Below are 20295 nucleotides of genomic sequence, written 5' to 3'. Positions count from 1 at the left end.
GTAGTACAAAACTTACCCCTCATCTAAGCTGAAGTTATTTCACAATACTTCCCTCTATATGCTGAACTCTTACACTAGCCGCCCCTACCCCAAGACAGCCATTTTGATCTTATTCATCAATGCCTCCTTCATTCTTTTCCAGCCTCTGAGCCCAGCTGTGGCTTCATGGGATTTGCAGATGCTCAGCGCCTCACAAGATCAGGCCCTATTTATCTCAAATGTTACATTTAACTGACTACTGCTAATATTCTCAGATTTAGGATTAAATTAAAAATGTACTCCCACAAAGCTGGCACTTTACTAGAAGTTGTAGTATGCACATGCCCTTATGAATAGGACTATGATCTTGGCTTAGAAATGTTTAGTACATTTCATGGCAGAAGTGCAAGTGAAAAAAAAGCAAAGTCACAAAAAGGAGAGTAAGTCCACCCCTCAGCAGCAGTTCTGTCCCACAGGCCTGTGCCTGGCTCCTCTTGCTAGGTGTTGCAGCCTGACAAATAGGGTTGCAGTACCACTTGGATCTGGTCCATCCGCTGCTTTGCAGATAGAGGCAGAGGAGTAGACAGGCCAAACCTTAGTGGTGCTAAACCCTGTGTGCTAAGTCTCACCACCTCTTAGTGTTTCTAAAGCCATTTCCAAAATTGCACTGACTCCATTCAAGTTCATGATTTCCATAACCACAGTGACCTCCATGGCCAATCATAGCCCTTCCTATAGAGCCTTAAGTGACCTAGGCCTGCCCTGTTCCCAATACAACAACTTCAGACAATGGGACACTCAGGCTAGGTGACCCTCGCTATAAAAGAGTGGAAAGGCTGTCAGGGTGTTCTGTGTGTCATCCCGAGGACTCTGGAACTTGCTTCATTGTTCCAGAAGCAACCATCTGCACATGCTCAAAAAGCCCTTTTTGACAGGGTTTTGCAAGAGGGTTGAAGGTATGTCCCCAGAACCTTGTTCCTGATTCACTCACTGGTTGAGCTGAACCGTGTTCATTTGTGCCTGATAAATGTTTGTTTTTCAATGCTGCTGGGTGTGCTAAGCTGCTGCCAGACTAAGTGTTAGAGCACCTAGAACTCTTGTATAGGTATCTGTTTAACTGTGACTTAAATCTGAAGAAATAAAAATAAACAAAGATGTCTTCAACCATAAGCAAAAATGTTACCTCTCAAGCACCTAGACTCAAGCCAGCTCACCTTGTTTCTGTAGAACAACAACATATGCACCAGGATGTATCATCCTGCCCCAGGATGCTGCCTTGTGGGGTAGAGTTGTAGCAGACTCCAATCCGGTAGCCTTTGCAGCCAGTGACAGTGGTTTCCCAGTAATGCTGGCCACGAGCTGGCAGAAGCTCACCCAGGACAGATGGAATTCTATGAAGGGGGAGAATACAGCAAAGCCAGTATTTCAGCATTGTGACTGCACAGTGTTCTTTTTATCGCTTATGGACACATCATGTGGCAGATATTAACTTCATCCTCTTAAATGGAAGATTTTCAACATAAAACATTGAGTAGCTTTTAGGAAAAACCCTCTCTGATTCTACTTGCACATTGTGGTAAACTTACTGTGAGAATATAAAACTATTAAACATTATAGGAAGTCATATGACAGCCAGTAAAAGACACACAGGGATGTAGAATAACATTTTCAAAAGTGCCTGGCTGATTTAGAAGCTTACATCACATTCTCAAAAGCAGTGGGGCCGACAGTCTCGCTGGGCCCCTGGGCAAGGCGAGGGGTGGAGAGCGGAGGTGACACCATGCCCTTTGAAGGGGTGGGGCCTTGTTTAGAAGGGGTGGGGCTTGGGCTAACTCCCTCCCCTCTCCCGGAAGCTTCAGCTCTACCCAGATTGTGCCATATCTATCCAAGGCAGCCCTCAGCACTTCCCAGACCATGCCACATGGGACTCCAGTGGCCACAGCTGGAATCCCTGGGTCCTTATGAATCATTGGGCCCAGGAGCGTTTCCATCTGACTCACCCCTCCTGTGCGGTGCAGGGAGCCAATGCTCTCTCCTGCAGTACACCCGGCAGAGCAGCTAGCGCACTCCGGAATCGCCGGAAGTGGTGCTAAGCTGCGGGACTTCTGTCCATCCCGGGAAGCCGACACTACCGCCATTTTCACTTGAGTTAGGTAGTGGGGCTTCTCGGGGGTGGGAAGGAAATGGGGGCGGGGCGGACAGGACGCCTTGTGATCAACTGGTCGAGGCCTCGCGATCGACCAGTTGGTGACGATGGCTATAGTGCCTTAACGGAGATGCTGTAAATTGATGGGAAAGAGCTGTGAAGAGAGAACAGTAAATACTTCTGAAAGCAAAGTAAGATGTTAGTCTGCTACATTGCACTGCTCCAGGACCACAGACTGTGTCCCATAAATTAGAACAGCCTTTGGGCTGCTTTAGCTTACACCAGCGACCACAATTAGATGCGAGGGCATAAGGTGGTTGTTCATGCCAGTTGAACCAGATAATCCAGCCCACTTCATCAACTGTATTGATAATGCTTAGCATAATGTTGCTACTAGCATGCAAATAAATTAATAATAAAATAACAGATCACAATATCAGTGCTATTTTTATCTGACACATTACCTTGACACCTCAGTTCTGGAACAACCAAGGTGTTTTCTAAAATTCCATAATGATTTAGTATAGGTTGTTTTTAAATCAGCTGTCAAACAAATATTGTATGAGATACATGCTGTTCTATAAATCCAAATAGTGAAATAAATTGGTGTGACCACAAACAAAGTACCATTATAAGTTTGTAGTAATGGATGTTTTCACTTCACAGCAGTGCTAAAATTGAAGCTGTGTCCCATTCTACTTCTAAAAATGAACTTCTCATTGAAGAGGTGTTCTGTTCCCTCCTAAAGCAGTGTAAGTCCAGTTTCCCTTAGTTTTTAAGGAGAAGTTTCCACTTCCTTGCACCCTATATAACCATTTACAGCTGTGTAAAGTGGGTGTAAAATGTTGTCATTTGATTACGTATTTTGCATCCATCTAGTACAGTGATAGATGATTATACAGTGTACAAGGCAATGAAGACATAGGTTTTGCACTGATTTAATGAAATCAGTAGAAAAAATAACTGTTAAACTGGTGCAGCTTCCCGATGTAGACTGGGTTACACCATATCAGAGTGTTGCACCAATTTAACTAAATGTTTTCTCCTCACCATTTGAGTTAAATCAGTGCCAAAACTGGATATAGATAAGACTGAAGAGCTGGCCCCATACTGATATGAACTTCCATGCTCAAGAGTCTGATACTTACCCAGAGAATTTGGTTCTCTCAGGAAGGCATATCACAGTTCCATTGGCCGACACTTGCAAAGCAGGATGAGCTGTGTCACTCATCACATGAAATCTAGTTCCTGGTATTAGTCATGATAAAGAAACACACCAATTCAGAGATGACTACAATGCTAGTTTGAAATCATAAAACACCAAGCAAGACAACAACAATCACTGTTATCTAAGCAAGACACAGCAGCAAGAATGGGTTTCTCTTAGAGAACAAGAGCCCAAACAGCGCACCCTTAAGCACAACTGCCCTTCTCATGAAATTCAGATCTGGATCTGAACATGGCAGCTTAGAGACATCCTATTTTTGCAAAAAAGGAGGTGGTGTATGCAAGTGGCAAGCCTTAAATCAGGGCTACACCTGCATCAGCAGTGTTTTCCCTGCTTCACACTCCCACACATAAAACAATTATACAGCAAGAGAATCAGTGGCTACCAGCACTGACTAACAGCATTGACAAATTTTCATCATTTTTGTTGTGTTTTCCAACATAATCATGAGAGTTTCACAAAAAGGAATCCAGCAGTTTTGAACATTAATGGTTTTCTTTACTATACTGTAGTGATCCAGTTCCCCACTAGAGTAGTACATTCATATATACCAGTGGTTCCCAAACTTTTTGGCATCATGCTCCCCTTTTTTATTTTAGAAGACCCTCCTCCTCCCCCCTCCAATAGCAACAAAACTTGTTGAGCAAAAATAACTTAATTGGGGAGTTTGGGGGGTGGGCTGGGTCACCTCGAATGCCCCCCCCCGGAATTTCTTCACGCCCCCTAGTTTGGGAACTCATGATATATACGGCCTCACTGTGAATCTGCCAGAGGGAGTCACAACAAGCGATACTCTGGGAAGTTGTATGACTACATACAGTTTGTTGCTGTAATTGTTCTCCAAATTTCTTTACTAATCTTATTGCTGCCTCCATCAAAATCTTTTTCATTTGTAATAGTAATGTTGTGCCAAATAAGGCAGAGGCTCCCAATGGGTTAAAGTAGCTCAAAAACTCTTTGGGCAACACAGAGATCCCTAGTATTAAAAATGTTTTGAAAAATACTTGACTTCAAAACACAGCTCTTCATAGTTGAGCTTGCCATCCAGTATATTCTTCTAGAACCCTGGACTAAGTTTTCTTGAAAAGTCCAATTACAAACTTTCAGTGGTATTTCAGATAATTCTGTATAATTAGTTAATAGAATCTTTTATAAGTAATGTCTTGCCAAGGCTAAAAATACCAACCCAAAACATATCCAGGTAAGGCACCCAAGGGGATGAAAGACAAAGATCAGTTTCTGTTCATTGTTACAGCTGTTGAATGCACTAGAGCTGTCTAAAGAGGGCAGAACTTTGTATTGTTTTAGGAACTGTATAAAGTTCCAGAACCTGAAAAATATTGGACAGTTTCCAATGGCCCTGATACTGATTTCACATACACCAGCCTTACACTGGCCAACTCTTCTAAGTTATTCCCAATATACACTAAATGTCAGTCAAATCAGAATTTGGCCCAGTATGTCATAATAAACCAATTACTTATAGAGACTAAATTTCAGCATTACATTCTGGGGCACTTACATCATCTCTGAGTGCCCTGCCACTCTACCCTAATGCAGCTCTACCTTTTGTTGAGATGAGGGCAGCTTCACTCTGATCACTTGTCCCAGATGAGTTGACAGCTCTCACATAGAAGAAATAATTCACATTGGGCTGCAGAGTAACTTCCAGTTCTGGCTTTTTTATTCCAGCAAAAGATCTAGAAAAATTCAACAATTTTTACAGTTGAAAATACACTTATCATGAAACCAAATTAAAGTTATCTTTTAAACAAGTAGCTAAGCCATTGTAGCTATGTTATACTGCACTTGAATATTACAGTGATGAGCACTGTAGGAAAAAATAAGGTTGGATGGAAGCATGGACAGATCTTTTCTTCAAATTATAGATGGATTTTATTGTTTTATCTATGACATTTCCTCTTGTTTTACTGGCCGAGTCCTTTAAAGGGACCTGAGTTTCCACTGCCTTGCACCTGCTGTAGTTTTTTACAACTATGCAAATCAGGTGTAAAATTAGACTAATCTGATTTAGTAGCATTTAACAGCCACACTGTGCTCAGATTGCACAGATGGGAGTGAGTATTCAAAGCACAAGCCAGTGGAGAATCAGGATCCCTAATTTTCATTGATAGTCACAGTAAAATGGCCTTGTTGCCAGATAAACGAGTTAAGCAAGAAATAAAACCTGCAATAAATACAGCTTCATATGAGAGCACATGACCGGCATGATCAGGCTGCTTAAATACAGATTTCAACAATGTTTCAAATTACCACTCTTAGAGTATACATGGGAACCACACATCTTATTGTGGGCTCTTGTCCATTCAGCTAAAAAGATGCGGCATCCCCTCCCTAACTTTGCAGTGCACTTTAACTAGCTAGGTTTACAAGATAAAGCAACAGGAGAACCACCTTGGCACAGTGTCCTACTTTGATTAATCCTGCCTTTTATGATCCCTCAAAAGCTCCTGCTTTCACACATCGTAGACAGCTGGAACCATGACACATCCAGGGAAACTGAGGAAATCAGTGCTCACTCAATCTACTTCACAGACACTTTCAAATGGCTTTGAAGGCATCGGGGTATCTAGAAAAATATGAACTTTACTTTTTATTCTGATGGAAACACATGGTCTGAACTCAATATTTTCTCATTTTCTAGGTCCATGTTTTCTAAGTCCCACAGACACACACACACCCATTGCATACACACAACTGTATCCAAGTGCACAGCTAGCAGGTAGTTGCACCGATTACGTAACTTTGCCCACAAATACCAGTCTGTACATACCATACAGTTACCCAATTTTCAAGTGTAACTGTAGGTTGTTGTCTGGGGCAAATTCTGCCTTCTTCCACAGACCTGTCCCTTCACAATTGATTCTGTTGTACACGATGGAGCTGGATGTGGGGGATGTGGATGTAGGGCATGTCTAGACTTGCTTTCACTTTCGAAAGAAGATATGCAAATTCAGCACAAATTTGCATATCTTCTTCCAATCGCTTTTTTGAAAGAGGTTCTTTTGAAAAAGAAAGTAGTCTAGACACGTTTCTTTTGAGGAAAACACTCTTTTTTGAAAGAACCGTGTAAACCTCATTTTTTTAGGAAAATGGTTCTTTCGAAAAAGGGGTTTTTTTTCTCAAAAGAATCACATCTAGACTACTTTCTTTTTTGAAAGAACCTCTTTCGAAAAAGTGATCGGAAGAAGATATGCAAATCCGCACCAAATTTGCATATCTTCTTTCGAAAGTGAAAGCAAGTCTAGATGTGCCCAATCTGTGAACAAGACTCAATGTGCCATCTTTTGGAAGGAGTAGAGAGAGAGAGTTGGGGATCAACCACAGCACAGAATCTACATCTCTCTACTTGCTGTATGGGTTCTGGATAAAAAAAAATGGCGCTGCAACTTTTCTGAAACATGGGGAAATGATTCCTCTCATCCTGGTTCCCACCATGCATCTCTCCAGCGTACAGTTGGCTAGTTAGACCAGCTGCTAAGTGTTTGAACAAAAGATAGATGAAAATGGTTCCAGCAGGAGAAATGATGGGAACCCCCTCACTTAGGGCATTGAAAATGAGATCAGAATGGTGCCAAACTGCAATGAGTGCTCTTGCATCAATAGGGGGATGGAACTAGATTAGTCCTTATCTCTAAGTTTTATTTCTAATTTCTATTATTCCACAGTATGTCAGACTGCAAATGCAGTTTGTTACATAAGCCCATTATTATTAATTGATCTAAACTGTTTTTCTGCAGATGTCCCACCAGAGAGCAGTACAAACTGAAGAATGATTAGTGCTCATCCACTAGTATTTTCCAGTGCTCATCTGAGTCTTGTTTCTTAGTCTGAGCAAAATCTCACAATCCTTACACATTCCCTGTGAAGGCAAAACTCCCTTTAACTTCAAAGGGAGTTTTATGTCTATAAAGATTGCAAGATTGCACTCCATGGCTATGTCTACACTGACATTATACCGAAATAACAAGTGAGTGCGTCTACACAGCAAGCCAATATTTTGAAATAATGTCGAGCTGGAGGACTTCTTACTCTGACTCGTGGTAACCCTCAGAGAAAGTCAAAGGAAGAGTGTTGTTCTTTTGACTTCCTGCTCTGTAGACAGCATCAAAAACTGAATTAAGCCATTTCGACTTCAGCTATGCAAATGACGTAGCTTCAGTTGCGTAGCTTAATCTGAGTTTTGCCCTGCTGTGTAGACATACCCATGTGAATACTGGGGCTAATTTCTTTCATGTCTCCATTGTATGCATTGTACAGTGGCATTTGTCTTTAAAAAACGGAGGAAAAAAATCACTCTGCCCTTCAAAGATGTTTCCAGTCTGAGTGAACTTCAAACGGTTGGGAGTTTTTATCTCATCAGGACTAAGCCAAACCTTGGTATAGAAATAAGCATGCAAATACCAAAAATAGATGCAGTAAATACAGAATCAGATAATCCAAAGTTGATGGAGACTGACAAACAGTATCACTATCAAGAAAGAGACTTAATTCGATGTGGTGCTTAAGCATGTGCCTGCCTTTAAGCATGTGAATGATCGTACCAATGGATTATCTCAGGCTCTGTGGATGGAGTGTGACCAGAGAAGGAATTACTAAAGAGAGGGTGGACTTTAAGTTTTGACACATAAAGGAGAAAGAATGGTCCAAGCATAGAAGTAGTGTGGAAAAAGGCATGATGAGAGTACAAGAAGAATGCAAAAGGAGCGCTTAAGAGGCAGGCTACAGTAGCATAAAAGGAGCCAGGAAGGAGAGGCAGCCAGGACTTATGCAGGAATGGAGTTTTGCTAAGCTTTGTCCACACGTCCTACTTTAAGTAAGATAGCCTGGGATACTCTAAAATATTTTAAAGTCCCAGCCTGACAACCCAACTGTTTTTGCAGGTGAACTCATTTTTCATAGTTCTCCGTTAGAAGTTCTGTGACAGAAGCAGAGAACACTGACTAAAAGAGTGCTAAAATCAAGATACATCAGACATGTATAAAAAATTGCTTGTCTCAATGAATGGACAAAAGCGCAGCACTTTTCTCTGCAGAGTGCCTTCCTGTTTTTCATATGAGATGTCACAAAAATCACTGCCCAACCATGAAAACTTCCCTCCCCCCTCCATTGAAGAATAATTATATCATAAAATATGAGAAGGCTTCTTCACCTAACCAAAGGCTATACAACCTGTCCGTCTGAACAGAGATGGGAGCAAGCTGCAACATCCACATCTCAAGTCAGGCCAAACTGTTTCATAGTACAGGGGCATTCAGACCTGAGGTTTGTGTTTAGAATAGGATCAGCAATTAAGTCCATACTGGGATGTCCTCCAGGTCTGAGGATATTTGAATTTCAGCTTTGGGCCCATTTCAATATGAGATAGTAGTATTTCATCTACAGCTCAAATTAAATAGCAGCACAAAGTTGTCTGGACTCAGAATGGACCCATCAGTAAAATAATACAAGTCTGCCAGCAAGGTACTGTGCTTTGTAACCTACTTTAGCTAGCTTTAAGCTTCCTAAGAATAAGAGCCCATCAATTTTATCTGAGATTAAGGGTTTAAAAAATAGCCCTGCTGGTGCCAACTAATAAAAGAGGATAAACCAAGAAGATGAACATTCATTTGCAACATACAGTTAATTTCACCAGCTCCAGACACATAACAAACTGAACCCCAATCAAGAAATAAATCGTTGAAGGCCTTATCTTTTGGTCAGGCTGCTGGGGGAAGAGATGAGGTGGAAAACTGAGCCAATGACCCTGCTTCTCTCCCCACCCCCAGCCCCTCTAGAGCCCTAGGCAAACACTTTTGTCGTTTATGCATTAGATCAGCCCTCTAGTCAGTAATACGAAGTTTAGTATGAAAAAGGTGTTGGTTTATGTGAGTACATGGTAAGTAGGTGGAAAGGGAAGCAGCACAGTTAACATCCCCTGATGGTGCTATGGGAAAAGCCTACTTCATTTCCAAGTCCCCCATGACAAACTGTGATGCTAGATCTCCCTTAATCTAGCATAAACCATTGAACCCTATAATTTCTGTCATGGAGGAAGGAAAATCAATCTAACAAAATATGCTGAGTGTTCTGTTCTATACTCGCTGTTTAAAATATGCCTGCACATTTTACAGACAATTGGAAATGTAAAAAGATAATTGTCTTGTCAAAGTATGACACATCCTGGCCCTTCTTCGAGAGTTTTTTTTTTTTAAGCTTTCATACTGTTTCTATAAAATCTTTGATAAAAAGTACAGGGTATTAAAAATAAAGGCACCGATGGCTTTTTCCTTCCATTTTCTCACTTGATTGTTTAGAATGAGAAATCTAAGTACTGTATTAGAGTCTGTCTACAAATTCCAGGTATTATATGTAACACTGTTTGACTAAGCAGGAAAGAATTACAGCTTTCTTTATATTTAAATTGATTGTGTCACCTCACTGATGCTTTCTCAGTGGTCAGAAATTGCCTAGTACACTGAACATTTTCCTGAGAGATGAGAAATCTGATTTTTTGTTTTCATCCATACAACAATTATATCCCATTTATTTCAATAAAAATTCAAAAGGGGGCACTTTCAAATTCAGTAGAAGCCAGGGGGTGACTTATATATATTAAAGTGGGTGACTTACATATATTAAAGCCCTCTGTATTTGAAATAGCTGTTTTCCCTTCAAACCATCCACCAATGAAACCCAACTTCTAGAGCTGGACTGACATCATCCATATTGGTGTTGGGAGCAGAATGCACATAAGATTTTGCCAGCACATATATCTCTCAGGAGGGGGCCAACGGAGAGGGAAGAATGGTCTTATGGCTAATTCAAGACCCGGGAATCAGGTGATCTGAGGTCCATTTCAAGCTGTGCCATGTGCTTCAAGCCTGCTTATCTGCCTATCTACACCACTCTGAAAGGAGCTTTAATTGTCCCAGAATAACTAAAGGATGAACCAGGCTTCCTTGTTCAACACAGTCAGCATTTCTATAACTATCATTCTCTATGGAGACAATACTTCGGAGAGTGGCCCCAAGCAAAGTGGCCTATTCCCTATTAGGCTTGTATTCCTGTTATTAGATAAGTACAGTATTGCTGAGATATCTGAAGGTAGCAATTGGCATCAGAGTGCCAACTGAGGTCCATCACAGATCAGTGGTGCTGAGTTTTGCCAGTAAGTGGCCTATGTGAAAGGAGTTGGTGATCTTAGTCTAGTTTCTACTGGACACATGTCCATGTCATTAAACCATCATCATAACTGGCCTTCATTGTCATTTTTCAATGCACTCTCCAAAAGACTGAAAGGGCAGGAGACATAGTATTATTCTCACAGGAATGTTGTGAGCAAGACACAAGAAGATATTCTTCCGCTCTACTCTGAACTGATTAAGCCTCAATTGGAGTATTGTGTCCAGTTCTAGGCACCACATTCAAGAAAGATGTGGAGAAACCGGAGAAGGTCCAGAGAAGAGCAACGAGAATGATTAGAGGTCTAGAGAACATGACCTATGAAGGAAGGCTGAAAGAATTGGGCTTGTTTAGTTTGGAAAGGAAGACTGAGAGGGGGCATGATAGCAGTCTTCAGGTATCTATATGGGTGTCCCAAGGAAGAGGGAGACAAATTGTTGTCCTTGGTCTCTGAGGATAGGACAAGAAGCAATGGGCTTAAACTGCAGCAAGGGAGGTTTAAGTTGGACATTAGGAAAAACTTCCTAACTATCAGGGTGGTTGAACACTGGAATAAATTGCCTAGAAAGGCTGTGGAATCTCTATCACTGGAGATATTTAAGAGCAGGTTAGATAGACATCTATCAGAGGTGATATAGCTGGTGCTTGGTCCTGCCGTGAGAGCAGGGGACTGGACTTGATGATCTCTCGAGATACCTTCGAGTGCATCTTTACAGCAGGGCTTGACTCAAAATAAGCTACGCAAATTGAGCTATGTCAATTGTGCAACTTATCTAGAAATTGGGAGCGTCTACACAGCACTTATTTTGAAACAGAGCACTCTTCCTCCCACTTTCCTTACTCCTCGTACTATGAGGATTACAGGAGTTGGAGTAAGAAGTCCTCCAGCTCGACAGTATTTCAACTTTTTTTTAAATAACTGCTTGCTGTGTAGTTTTTTCGAAATAACGCTAGGTATTTTGAAATAATGTTGCTGTGTAGATGTACCCTTTCAGGTCTAGTATTATATGATTCTATGATTCTTTTGCTGCCAGAGGTAGTTCCCTCCACTTTAGGATTCAAACATATTGTCAAGGCAACGGGCAGGGATGCTTCCCTGCTGTTTCCTCTGCCATGATTATTCTGTGCATAGATGGAAGAATTCAGTCTCTAAGGGTGTGAGTATTAAATTCACTCAGGAAAACAAACACAATTATTTCCACTTCTTATGAATTCACCACATACTAATTTCTGCCTCACAGGTTTCTCACAGTTTCCATCTGAACAGCCCACACAGCTAATCCAAGGACTATATTTCTCTACATTTTTCATTTTCCACCCACATCTCCATTAACTTTTCCACCCAGAAAAGGTGGAACTGTGAGAGAACAGCTGAGGTACAGAAAGTGAAAGAATATTTCAAGCCCACCTACCCTGGAAAAGGATTGAATGGCAGGAAGGATGTGTGAGAAGGAGCTCCCTGAATTCATACACAGCCAGGAGGAAAACTTCAGCCACAACCATAGCAATGTTCTGCACCTCATGAAGACAGAAAGTTGAAGGGGACAGGGACATTTGTGGAGAAAATCTTTGTGCAGATTTCTTTGCAGAGATTCTTCCAAACACACCCATTGGGGCACTTGAAAGGGTGTGGTCCTGTCCCCATAACTGGTGGATCTCCTGGAGCTTCCAGGAAGCCACAACCATTTGCTCTTGATCCAGTCCCCCCATGGCTCTTTGGAAGGATGGATCCATTGAAGACCCTTTTGTCTGTGCTGGCTCATCAGAAGGATATATGCAGAGATATTAATGTAGCCTAGGACTGTATTTCTTTTCCTTGGTAACATCAGCAGGAATGTGTGATTTGCATCCTTGACCCTCAAGTTGCCCTCTCCTCCCTCATTCTCTGCTCCCTCCACAATGCCCAGGCCACCTCTGCAGTTATATTACGTTGATTCCCACTAGTAATGCAAAACCACCTTTCAAGGGGAAGCCAAGAGGCAAGCACAAGATGGGGAGTCTCTGGGCATCATGGAGCTGCTGGAGCAAAACAGGATGGGACTAGAAATACAAGTTCTCTGTGTAACTGGTCTGACTCTGGAACATCCCCAACATCTGACGTGGCCGTGAAATGCACTCTCTGTTTGTCCCATGCTTCCAATTGAAGAACTCAGAGGAAACTGTAGGAGATATCCACCAAGTTTCCTGGGCCCTATGTCAGGGGGCCCTAATTTTCTGTTATGTGATGGTATACTACCAATCATCATCAGGCTGCTTCCTATTACTTGAGCTATCTGCAAAAATATTGAGGAACATCAAGCTTTACTATAGAACATTTTCTAGGCTAGTCTTTTCCCTCTGATTTTTGTGAAAATTAGGTTGGAAACTGTTGTTGTATATAGTGAATGGGGGCAAAAATCTTTCTAAAAATTGGGAACATCTCCCTGGAACAACTTTAAGAAATTTCTTTTTTTTGTTCTTTCTGAAATGTCACTCTGGTCATAGTGAAAACTATTTTCTATCCACAGACAGGCCAAAATATCAATTTGATTCAGTAATATACAGACATATAGATTCATAAATACATCAGATTTTGCATAGGCACATTTGACAACAATGGCCGGTCAGTCACTTTGCAGGCACAGTTATCTTTGCACAAGCAAACTGTTCCACATTGAACTTACTTTGCTCACAGCTGGCAGAAAACTGTATCTTATTCATTTCTGTTATTTACCAGAATAGAGGCTATTCCAATTAATTGTAAGTAAACTTGGAGTCAACATGTATTGTATGGCAACCACATTTTGCCAAACTGAAGACAGTAGTGGCAGGAATTCAAAGGCCCCATTTTAGCTGCTCTCATACAGTGGCTTTCCATTGGCTATCCCACAAAGAACTTCTGTTCTTCCCTCTGTTTGGATTAAGACAAAACTCTACGTTTTGGCACATTTAGTCCATGCAGACCTCAACTCCCTATTTAAAGATCAGAAGGAGCCATGGTCGGTCTACTCTGTAGAGCTCTGGCGGCCACATTTGGCACATAGGTACTGACTTGTTTTTGAGGCTATTTAAATATTCTTTTAAAATGTATTTATCCTGTTTAATATTCCCTTTCCTTAGAGACTACCACCAGCTGCCTCTGAGTATGTGTAGCCTTGTTCATTTTTGTTATTTTTAAGAGCAGTTAAGCTATCCCCCAAATGCCTTTGGACAATGGGCTCTTGCCTCTGAATAAACATCCATCTTCCTTACTGTCCCTGCATCGTGAAGGCCTGAGGGGATTTTCTTGTTCTCTCTGTTGCCATTCTTTGGGAAGGTACAAGAGGACAGAAAATAAGTGAGCACATATCCTGAAGTCTGTGGCGATGCTGATGTCACCGGGACCTCTCTCTTACTCTCCACTGACAAATATGTGCCTTGATATGGATGACAAAACCACATGTAATCAATGCCATCATTACTGTGTTTGAACTGATAGATGGTAGGCAGAGCTGGGTGGGAAGTGGTTTTGTTGTCACATGAACATCTGAGATTTCAAAAATAGTCCATTCCATTATCAGAATGAAACAAAGACCCTTTGAAGCATTTTTTTTATGAAAACAAATAAACAAACAAACAAGAGAAATAGCTTCAGCTCAGAATAGCCAATAGTCCAGTAGCTAGAATGGTAATGCGGGACATCAGCAACTGATGTTCAAGTCCTTGTTCCACCTGAATGACCTAATCACAGGGCTATTAACTATTCTGGGATGGATCTCCCTCCTTTTCCTTCATCCTTCAAAATTCGATCCTAGCCTTGAAAAACTTCTCCCAAAAGTTTGCTCAAAACCAGCACATTTCCACAAAAAGTTTTGGTTTAAATAAATTGGCATTAGCTGACAAAAAAAAAAAAAAGTTTTTCACCAAAATGTTCCACACCAGCTCCAGCCAAAGAATTGGTTTGTTTTTCTGTGGGGGAGCCTCTTTTGACAAGGGGTAGGAAAGGTTATTAATTAGTGACGATTAGTATTTATTTTCCTAGGAGAAATCATTTATAAATTGCTTGCACTTGCCATTTGGATAAGCTGGTTATTGTAATTTTTGAAGTATGTGAATTATTGATAATTATTATTTGCATTACAAGAATATCCTGAATCTGAACCCACTCAGGATCTAGGGCCCCACTGCTTTAGGTGCTTCACAAATACATAGCAAGCTAAATTCCTGCCCTGAGGATATTACAATGTAAGGGTTTTGTTTTGTTTTGGATACAGCAAGATAAGGGATGTCCTCAAAGTACGCAGATGGAATGGATTCTGGAGTGGCCTAGGGGACAGGGACAGGGTGGTGGGCTTGAATCCCAGGCCACTCAACCCCATCCCACCCCAGCACCCAGAGCCTGACAGAAATGACCCCCATTCACCCACACAAAACTCATTGATGGAGCAGGTCTTAGGAAAGTTTACAAGCAAATGGAAAATCTTACAATTTAACACAGGCATAGTACATACCCAGGGCTCAACAAATCCATTTATCTACTTGCAAGTAGATTTCAGCCGGTCGCCCCATTCACCAGCGGTGCACGCATGCCCCAGACCCACAGTGAGGAGCTGGCGAGTGGATTTCGCCGCAGTTTGTCGAGCCCTGTACATACCGGTAATGTACTTGTGATGTGTTTAATAAATCACATGAATTAATTCTTTTCTTATGCTCTAGTGTTGAACCCACACAACAGGTTTTCAGGTCTCTTAATTCTTTTTCATAAAAAATCAAACAGCAGACTTTCCAGACCCTGCCCTTCTCTGTTCAGCACAACTGCAGTGGTTTCAGAGAGGGGAGGAACATAGCTACATTAAAGGTAATAGAATTTGTCCTTTACTGTCTTATTTCCCAACTGAGGAGTAGCTCAATTTAAGTTTTCCCTGGGTAAAAACTGCATAAGGACTTGGGGCCTAAGTGAATGGGTCCGTTAGTTTAGAATAAAAGGACGATATTTCTAGCGTTCTCCCATCTAATCTCAGAGATTAGCATCTGGCCTAGAAGCTGATTTCTTATGTAATTCAAGACAAACAGAATAATCTCTTATGTAATAATCCATGATCTGGAAAGAGCTCATTAACTTCTATTTAATCTCATCTATCCACAGTTCAGACCTCAGAGACTAACCTGAGACCCTCTCCTTCAGGGGAATACTGTCTGCAGTACTCCAGCGTGAAGGACTTTGTTGCTTCTGAGTTGGCTGTGCTCCATCGGATGATGGCAGTGTCCCAACAGACAGTGCAGTCTTCTGCCTTTAGCAAGGGAGTAGAGGGTGCTATGAACACAATGACATATTAGCTGTACTATGAAGAATGGTACAGTCACTGCAAAACATATGTGCTAGGCAGATTGAAATGAAAAGGCAAGCACAAAACGTATACGTCACCAATCCTAAAATAAGAATGAACTGAATTAGCATAGAAAGATCATTTTCCTCAGATGTAAATAATGTGTGTGAAAAAACCCTGTAAACATCAACACTACAATAATATTCTTTCCTTTCCCTTTATCTTTTTTTGAGAGGGTGATTATCAGGAAAACTGTTTTACATTACCCATCTTGTTATGAAAACAGTAAGAATAACATGCAGTTTATTCTGTCAGTTAAATGGTAGTTCCTTGAAGTAGAAAGTCCCCAGTTTAATGCCCCCAGAAAGAACCCCCAAAGGTCATTATGGAAGTGTATGCTGTTAAAAAAGAACAGGTGACCCAGAGGCAGATGGAGTAGAGGGCTTCTTCATTGCAGATACTTGTTTGACCTTGGACCCCAAAACCCTTGTCTGAGCAACAAATTAATCAAAAGGTTACTCTTTTATCCAAGTTAGTTTGTAAATATATTTATCCATGACAACTCCCCTTAAAACCTTTTTAGTTATAAGAACACCCATATAATGAATAGTAATAACCACGTGATGCATGTAATTATACCCACCCCTGTTTATTGTTTACAGTAGTTTCAGCTCAAGTGTGCAGTTTTTACATTACAATCTTCCTGAATCAGCAATTTGCTGGGGGGAAGGGGACAGGGTAGAGAGAAACAGTTGTGACCCTGAAAATGTAAGATAATTAATGTCTTTGTTAAGACCTAGACGTAAAGTATCAAATTTAAGCATGAACAAAGACATTAATTATCTTACCCATTACAAAGATAGCTTCCCCAATATCTAATATCATTAGCTCACAGACATTGACCTCTCCCTCCCTCACCCTCTTCTGTTCTGAAATTTGATTTGTCCTTTTTCATATGTGTCCTTTTCATATGTGTCCTTTTCATTGGTATATATGGTCATGCCAATTTTCTTCCACTATTTGATCTGAGGAAATGGATCTGGCCAACGAAAGCTCATCACCTAATAAACCATCTTGTTAGTCTTTAAAGTGCTACATAGTCCTGTTTTTTGTTTCAGCTAGACCAGACTAACACGGCTACATTTCTATCAGTATGTTACATACAATGGTATTCTTTAGAAGTTACAGTGTTGGTGCAGCTGTGCGCTTATCTATCCAAGCAGCAGGAAGGGAGAAAAGCATGTTTATAAATCAATAGGGACAGTATCTGACCATGCCATACCCCTATCACTATGGCAGAACTTTCCCAGCCCTCTTAATTAATCCTTGCATACCCCAGCGTATATAGTTCCGCATTTCCTTATCAAGTTACTTTAGATAACACCTTGAACACTGATTTCACTCATTTCTGTGGTGCTTTAGACCTGTGAAGCAGGACAGGGTATGGTTGTGCCTAGATTACCACAGCTCTGTCCTCAGCAGCCCCTGCATTAGCTGTATAACAAAAATAAATATGATGCTGAAGAACTGAGGAGTAGGTCTGACTTTGCTGCTTTATTTGTGCTAGTGTTACAAAGCAGCTACCAAAATGTAATACCATGTTTCTCCTCTGTATGGCTTAAACTCAAGGACTGTAGTCCTATTGCATATATAGAAAAATGTACATAAAAACACTGATTGCAAGAGATCAAAGGAATATTGTGTTAAATAATGTACTGAATTAGCCCATTGAATTCAAGGTCTTATCTTCTAGGCTGAAAGTGATTTTGTTTACTCACTGGGTTTCTCACTACAAACTTCCCCTTCCTATGCAAAGTACTGGCATTACATGAGCCTACCAAGATTTGTATTTAACAGTTGTAGAATAATACTAATCAGTTCCTAAAATTTTAAAAAAGTTTTTAATAGAAATTATATTTACATGAAAAGAAAATGCATATATCAAATATGATGCCTAAAACAAGAGCAGAAACAAGTCTATTTTGAAATTGGATAATGTTGCAGAACTGCAGTCAAATTATACATAATATTTTGCCTTGGGCCACAAGTCATTTGTTAATTATAAAATATATAAGCACATATTGACTCTTTATTTTAGAGAATCTTAAGGTTTGTTGACCTCAAGAGGTAAATAATAATCGAACTGAAGTTGAAATCAATATTTAACGTGAAGAATGACAAATCTGCATACTGACCAAATGTGACCAGGAACCTCTTAAGTGTCAACTGAAGAGGGTCATGGAGAGGGTGCACAGGCATATACATTCTAGTTCACCAAAGAGTGTCACCTGAGATCTCAAATAAAAGCCAATGCCATGAAAGTTATCAAAATCACTGTGCTACCCATGTACAAATGTTTTGTATATACACTGAAAATGATCTTAACATCTGTGTCTATAGACTAGTGACTAACAAAAGTAGTTCTCTCTCAGACAAGAAATGTTTATCTATCTGGCTACTTAATTGTAAATTATACATTGTATTTTTCACCATGGGTCTCCTGGAACCGGTTTTAATTGAATGTTAGTCAAGGACTATGTAAAACTTCAGAAATGCTAACTGCAGGGAGTGTGGGGGAAGAACCCTATCCTATAACAACACAATGAAAGGTTTGCTTGCCTGTACTGGTGGGGAGGGACAAAGAAGACCCCCATCACCCTTCACTGAGGAAATAAAAGGACAGCACCTTTGCTTCATGAAAAGGGGTTTAAACCAGGCTTTGTTAGAAATGCTGGCAAGGAGAACCTTGGGTGAGATAAGTATCTTTAGGTAATAGGCTAACCTGCTAGTTAAGTTCAGCCTCTAGAAAGCATGAGATGATTTTGTTTCATAACTAACCATTTGTTTCCAATATTCTGTGTTATTTGATAACAAACAGTTATCTGTATAGGGAAAACAAAGCTAAGTGCTGCAGTGTTAAGCAATGTGGTGATGCTGAGCTGAATCTTGCAAACTGGGGTGGTCTGTTTTTTTTTTTTTGCGGGGGGGGAGAAGGGGAGAAACAGCCAGTAATGCTGAAATATGATGTGTCTGTGTCTTCAGTGGAGAAGGGGCTGGACATTTCCGGGAATGCTCAGAGGACCTGAGGGATGGAAAGTGCCTATCACTAACTTGTACAGGGGTAGGAGGGTTGATCCTAGAAGGTGGTGCTTGTGCTTCCAGAAACTGGTGGTTTCAGGGAGCTGATCCATAGCAAGCCCAGACAAGACTGCTTCATGCTAAGGACAGGTGTTGGTACCCTGGGAAGCATCACGTCAAAACAAGAGATCAGTGGACCTGATCCTTAGTTGTTGTAACTCTGTGTAGCTCCATTCATGTCAATGGAGCCAGGCCACCTTCTAGAAGCTGGTGCTCTGTCCCACAATAGACCAGATGTGTTAGGATGTTATAAGGCTCATCTGTTTTCCATGGCTTTCAAGGAGGCGATGTTTGTCACTCTGAGTGTCACTCAAACCTAAAATGTCTGTAGAGCCAGAGGGCAAGGCTGGGGAGGAGGATTGCTCCACCCTTCTGGAAGGGGTGGAGCCTTGGGCAGAAGAAACTCGGGCTAGGCAGCTCTCAGAGCTGCCCAGAGTGCTGCCTGGAGCACACCACACAGCACTCCGGCAACAATTTAAAGGGCCCAGAAGGTATGGGTGGTGACCAGGAGCTCTGGGCCATTTTGTATAGCTGGGCCCTGGGGCAGTTGCCTCCTTGGCCTGCCCACCCTACCCCAAGTTGACTGCATTACAGTACTTGCATGAGAAATACGGGATCCCCACAGCGCAGCCTAGGACTATGGGACTGCTGGGCCCCCTGAACTCTCTCCAGCCTGGGTTCTCTCTCCCAATGCCTTGCTAGTGAGTAGCAACAAACCTCTCCAGGTGCTGCTATCACTCAGCATAACTGCATGGGGAGTCCCACACCCAGCTAGATGACATGAATACTCTCAGAACCACCCATGAATCACACAGAGAAATCCCTCCCAACTCTCAGTACTGTACTTCAGGAATGTACTGTCTGATTTATTAATTGATTCACCATTTCATTAATATACATCAGCCTTTGTAAAACCCCTAAGCAAATTTACCAAACATTTCAGGCAAACTGACTGGTAAAGATTATCAGTTAAACAAGTGTATTGACTATCAAAGATAGATTTTTATGTGGCATTAAGTGATAGACAAAAAATCAGAGAGGTTACCAAAAGGAAAGAAAATATAAGCACAGTCAAAACTCTCAATCCTATTATACTGGGCAACAAATAGATTTTCTCACTCCACTGGATACTGCAGCTACAGGGTGTGGGTGTACTGTCCCATCTAGTGGTACCGAGACCACCAGAGAGAAGTCTGCTCTACAGCCTTAGCTAATAGCTAGTACAGCAGGTGTAGGCCAATACAGCCCATGGGCCGAAACCAGCCCTCTCAGCTGATTAGCAGAATATGCATACTTTGGAGCTGGCAGTGTGTGTTCAGCTGTTCTCCCCCTAC

At 41.3% G+C, this 20295-nt stretch overlaps 1 protein-coding gene across 2 annotated transcripts in view; it reads right to left on the bottom strand.

Moving 5' to 3' along the window:
* CMYA5 (cardiomyopathy associated 5) overlaps positions 1-20295 on the bottom strand; it is a 64797-nt gene that overhangs the window by 8361 nt on the left and 36141 nt on the right. The window contains exons 9-12 of one of the 2 annotated variants that reach the window (XM_006119181.4): positions 15663-15810; positions 4920-5053; positions 3274-3373; positions 1194-1370 (exon numbers count right to left, since the gene is read on the bottom strand). In XM_006119181.4, coding sequence (XP_006119243.2) covers positions 1194-1370; positions 3274-3373; positions 4920-5053; positions 15663-15810 — 559 coding nt within the window. Of the gene's footprint in view, positions 1-1193; positions 1371-3273; positions 3374-4919; positions 5054-15662; positions 15811-20295 lie in introns of those variants that run through there. The other variant, XM_075932342.1, reaches the window with a different exon arrangement.

This window comes from Pelodiscus sinensis, chromosome 6, assembly GCF_049634645.1.
Source record: "Pelodiscus sinensis isolate JC-2024 chromosome 6, ASM4963464v1, whole genome shotgun sequence".
Classification (NCBI taxonomy): Eukaryota; Metazoa; Chordata; order Testudines; family Trionychidae; genus Pelodiscus; species Pelodiscus sinensis.
The sequence above is the reverse complement of the archived record's forward strand: the minus strand, read 5'-3'. Positions and strand labels throughout refer to the sequence as shown.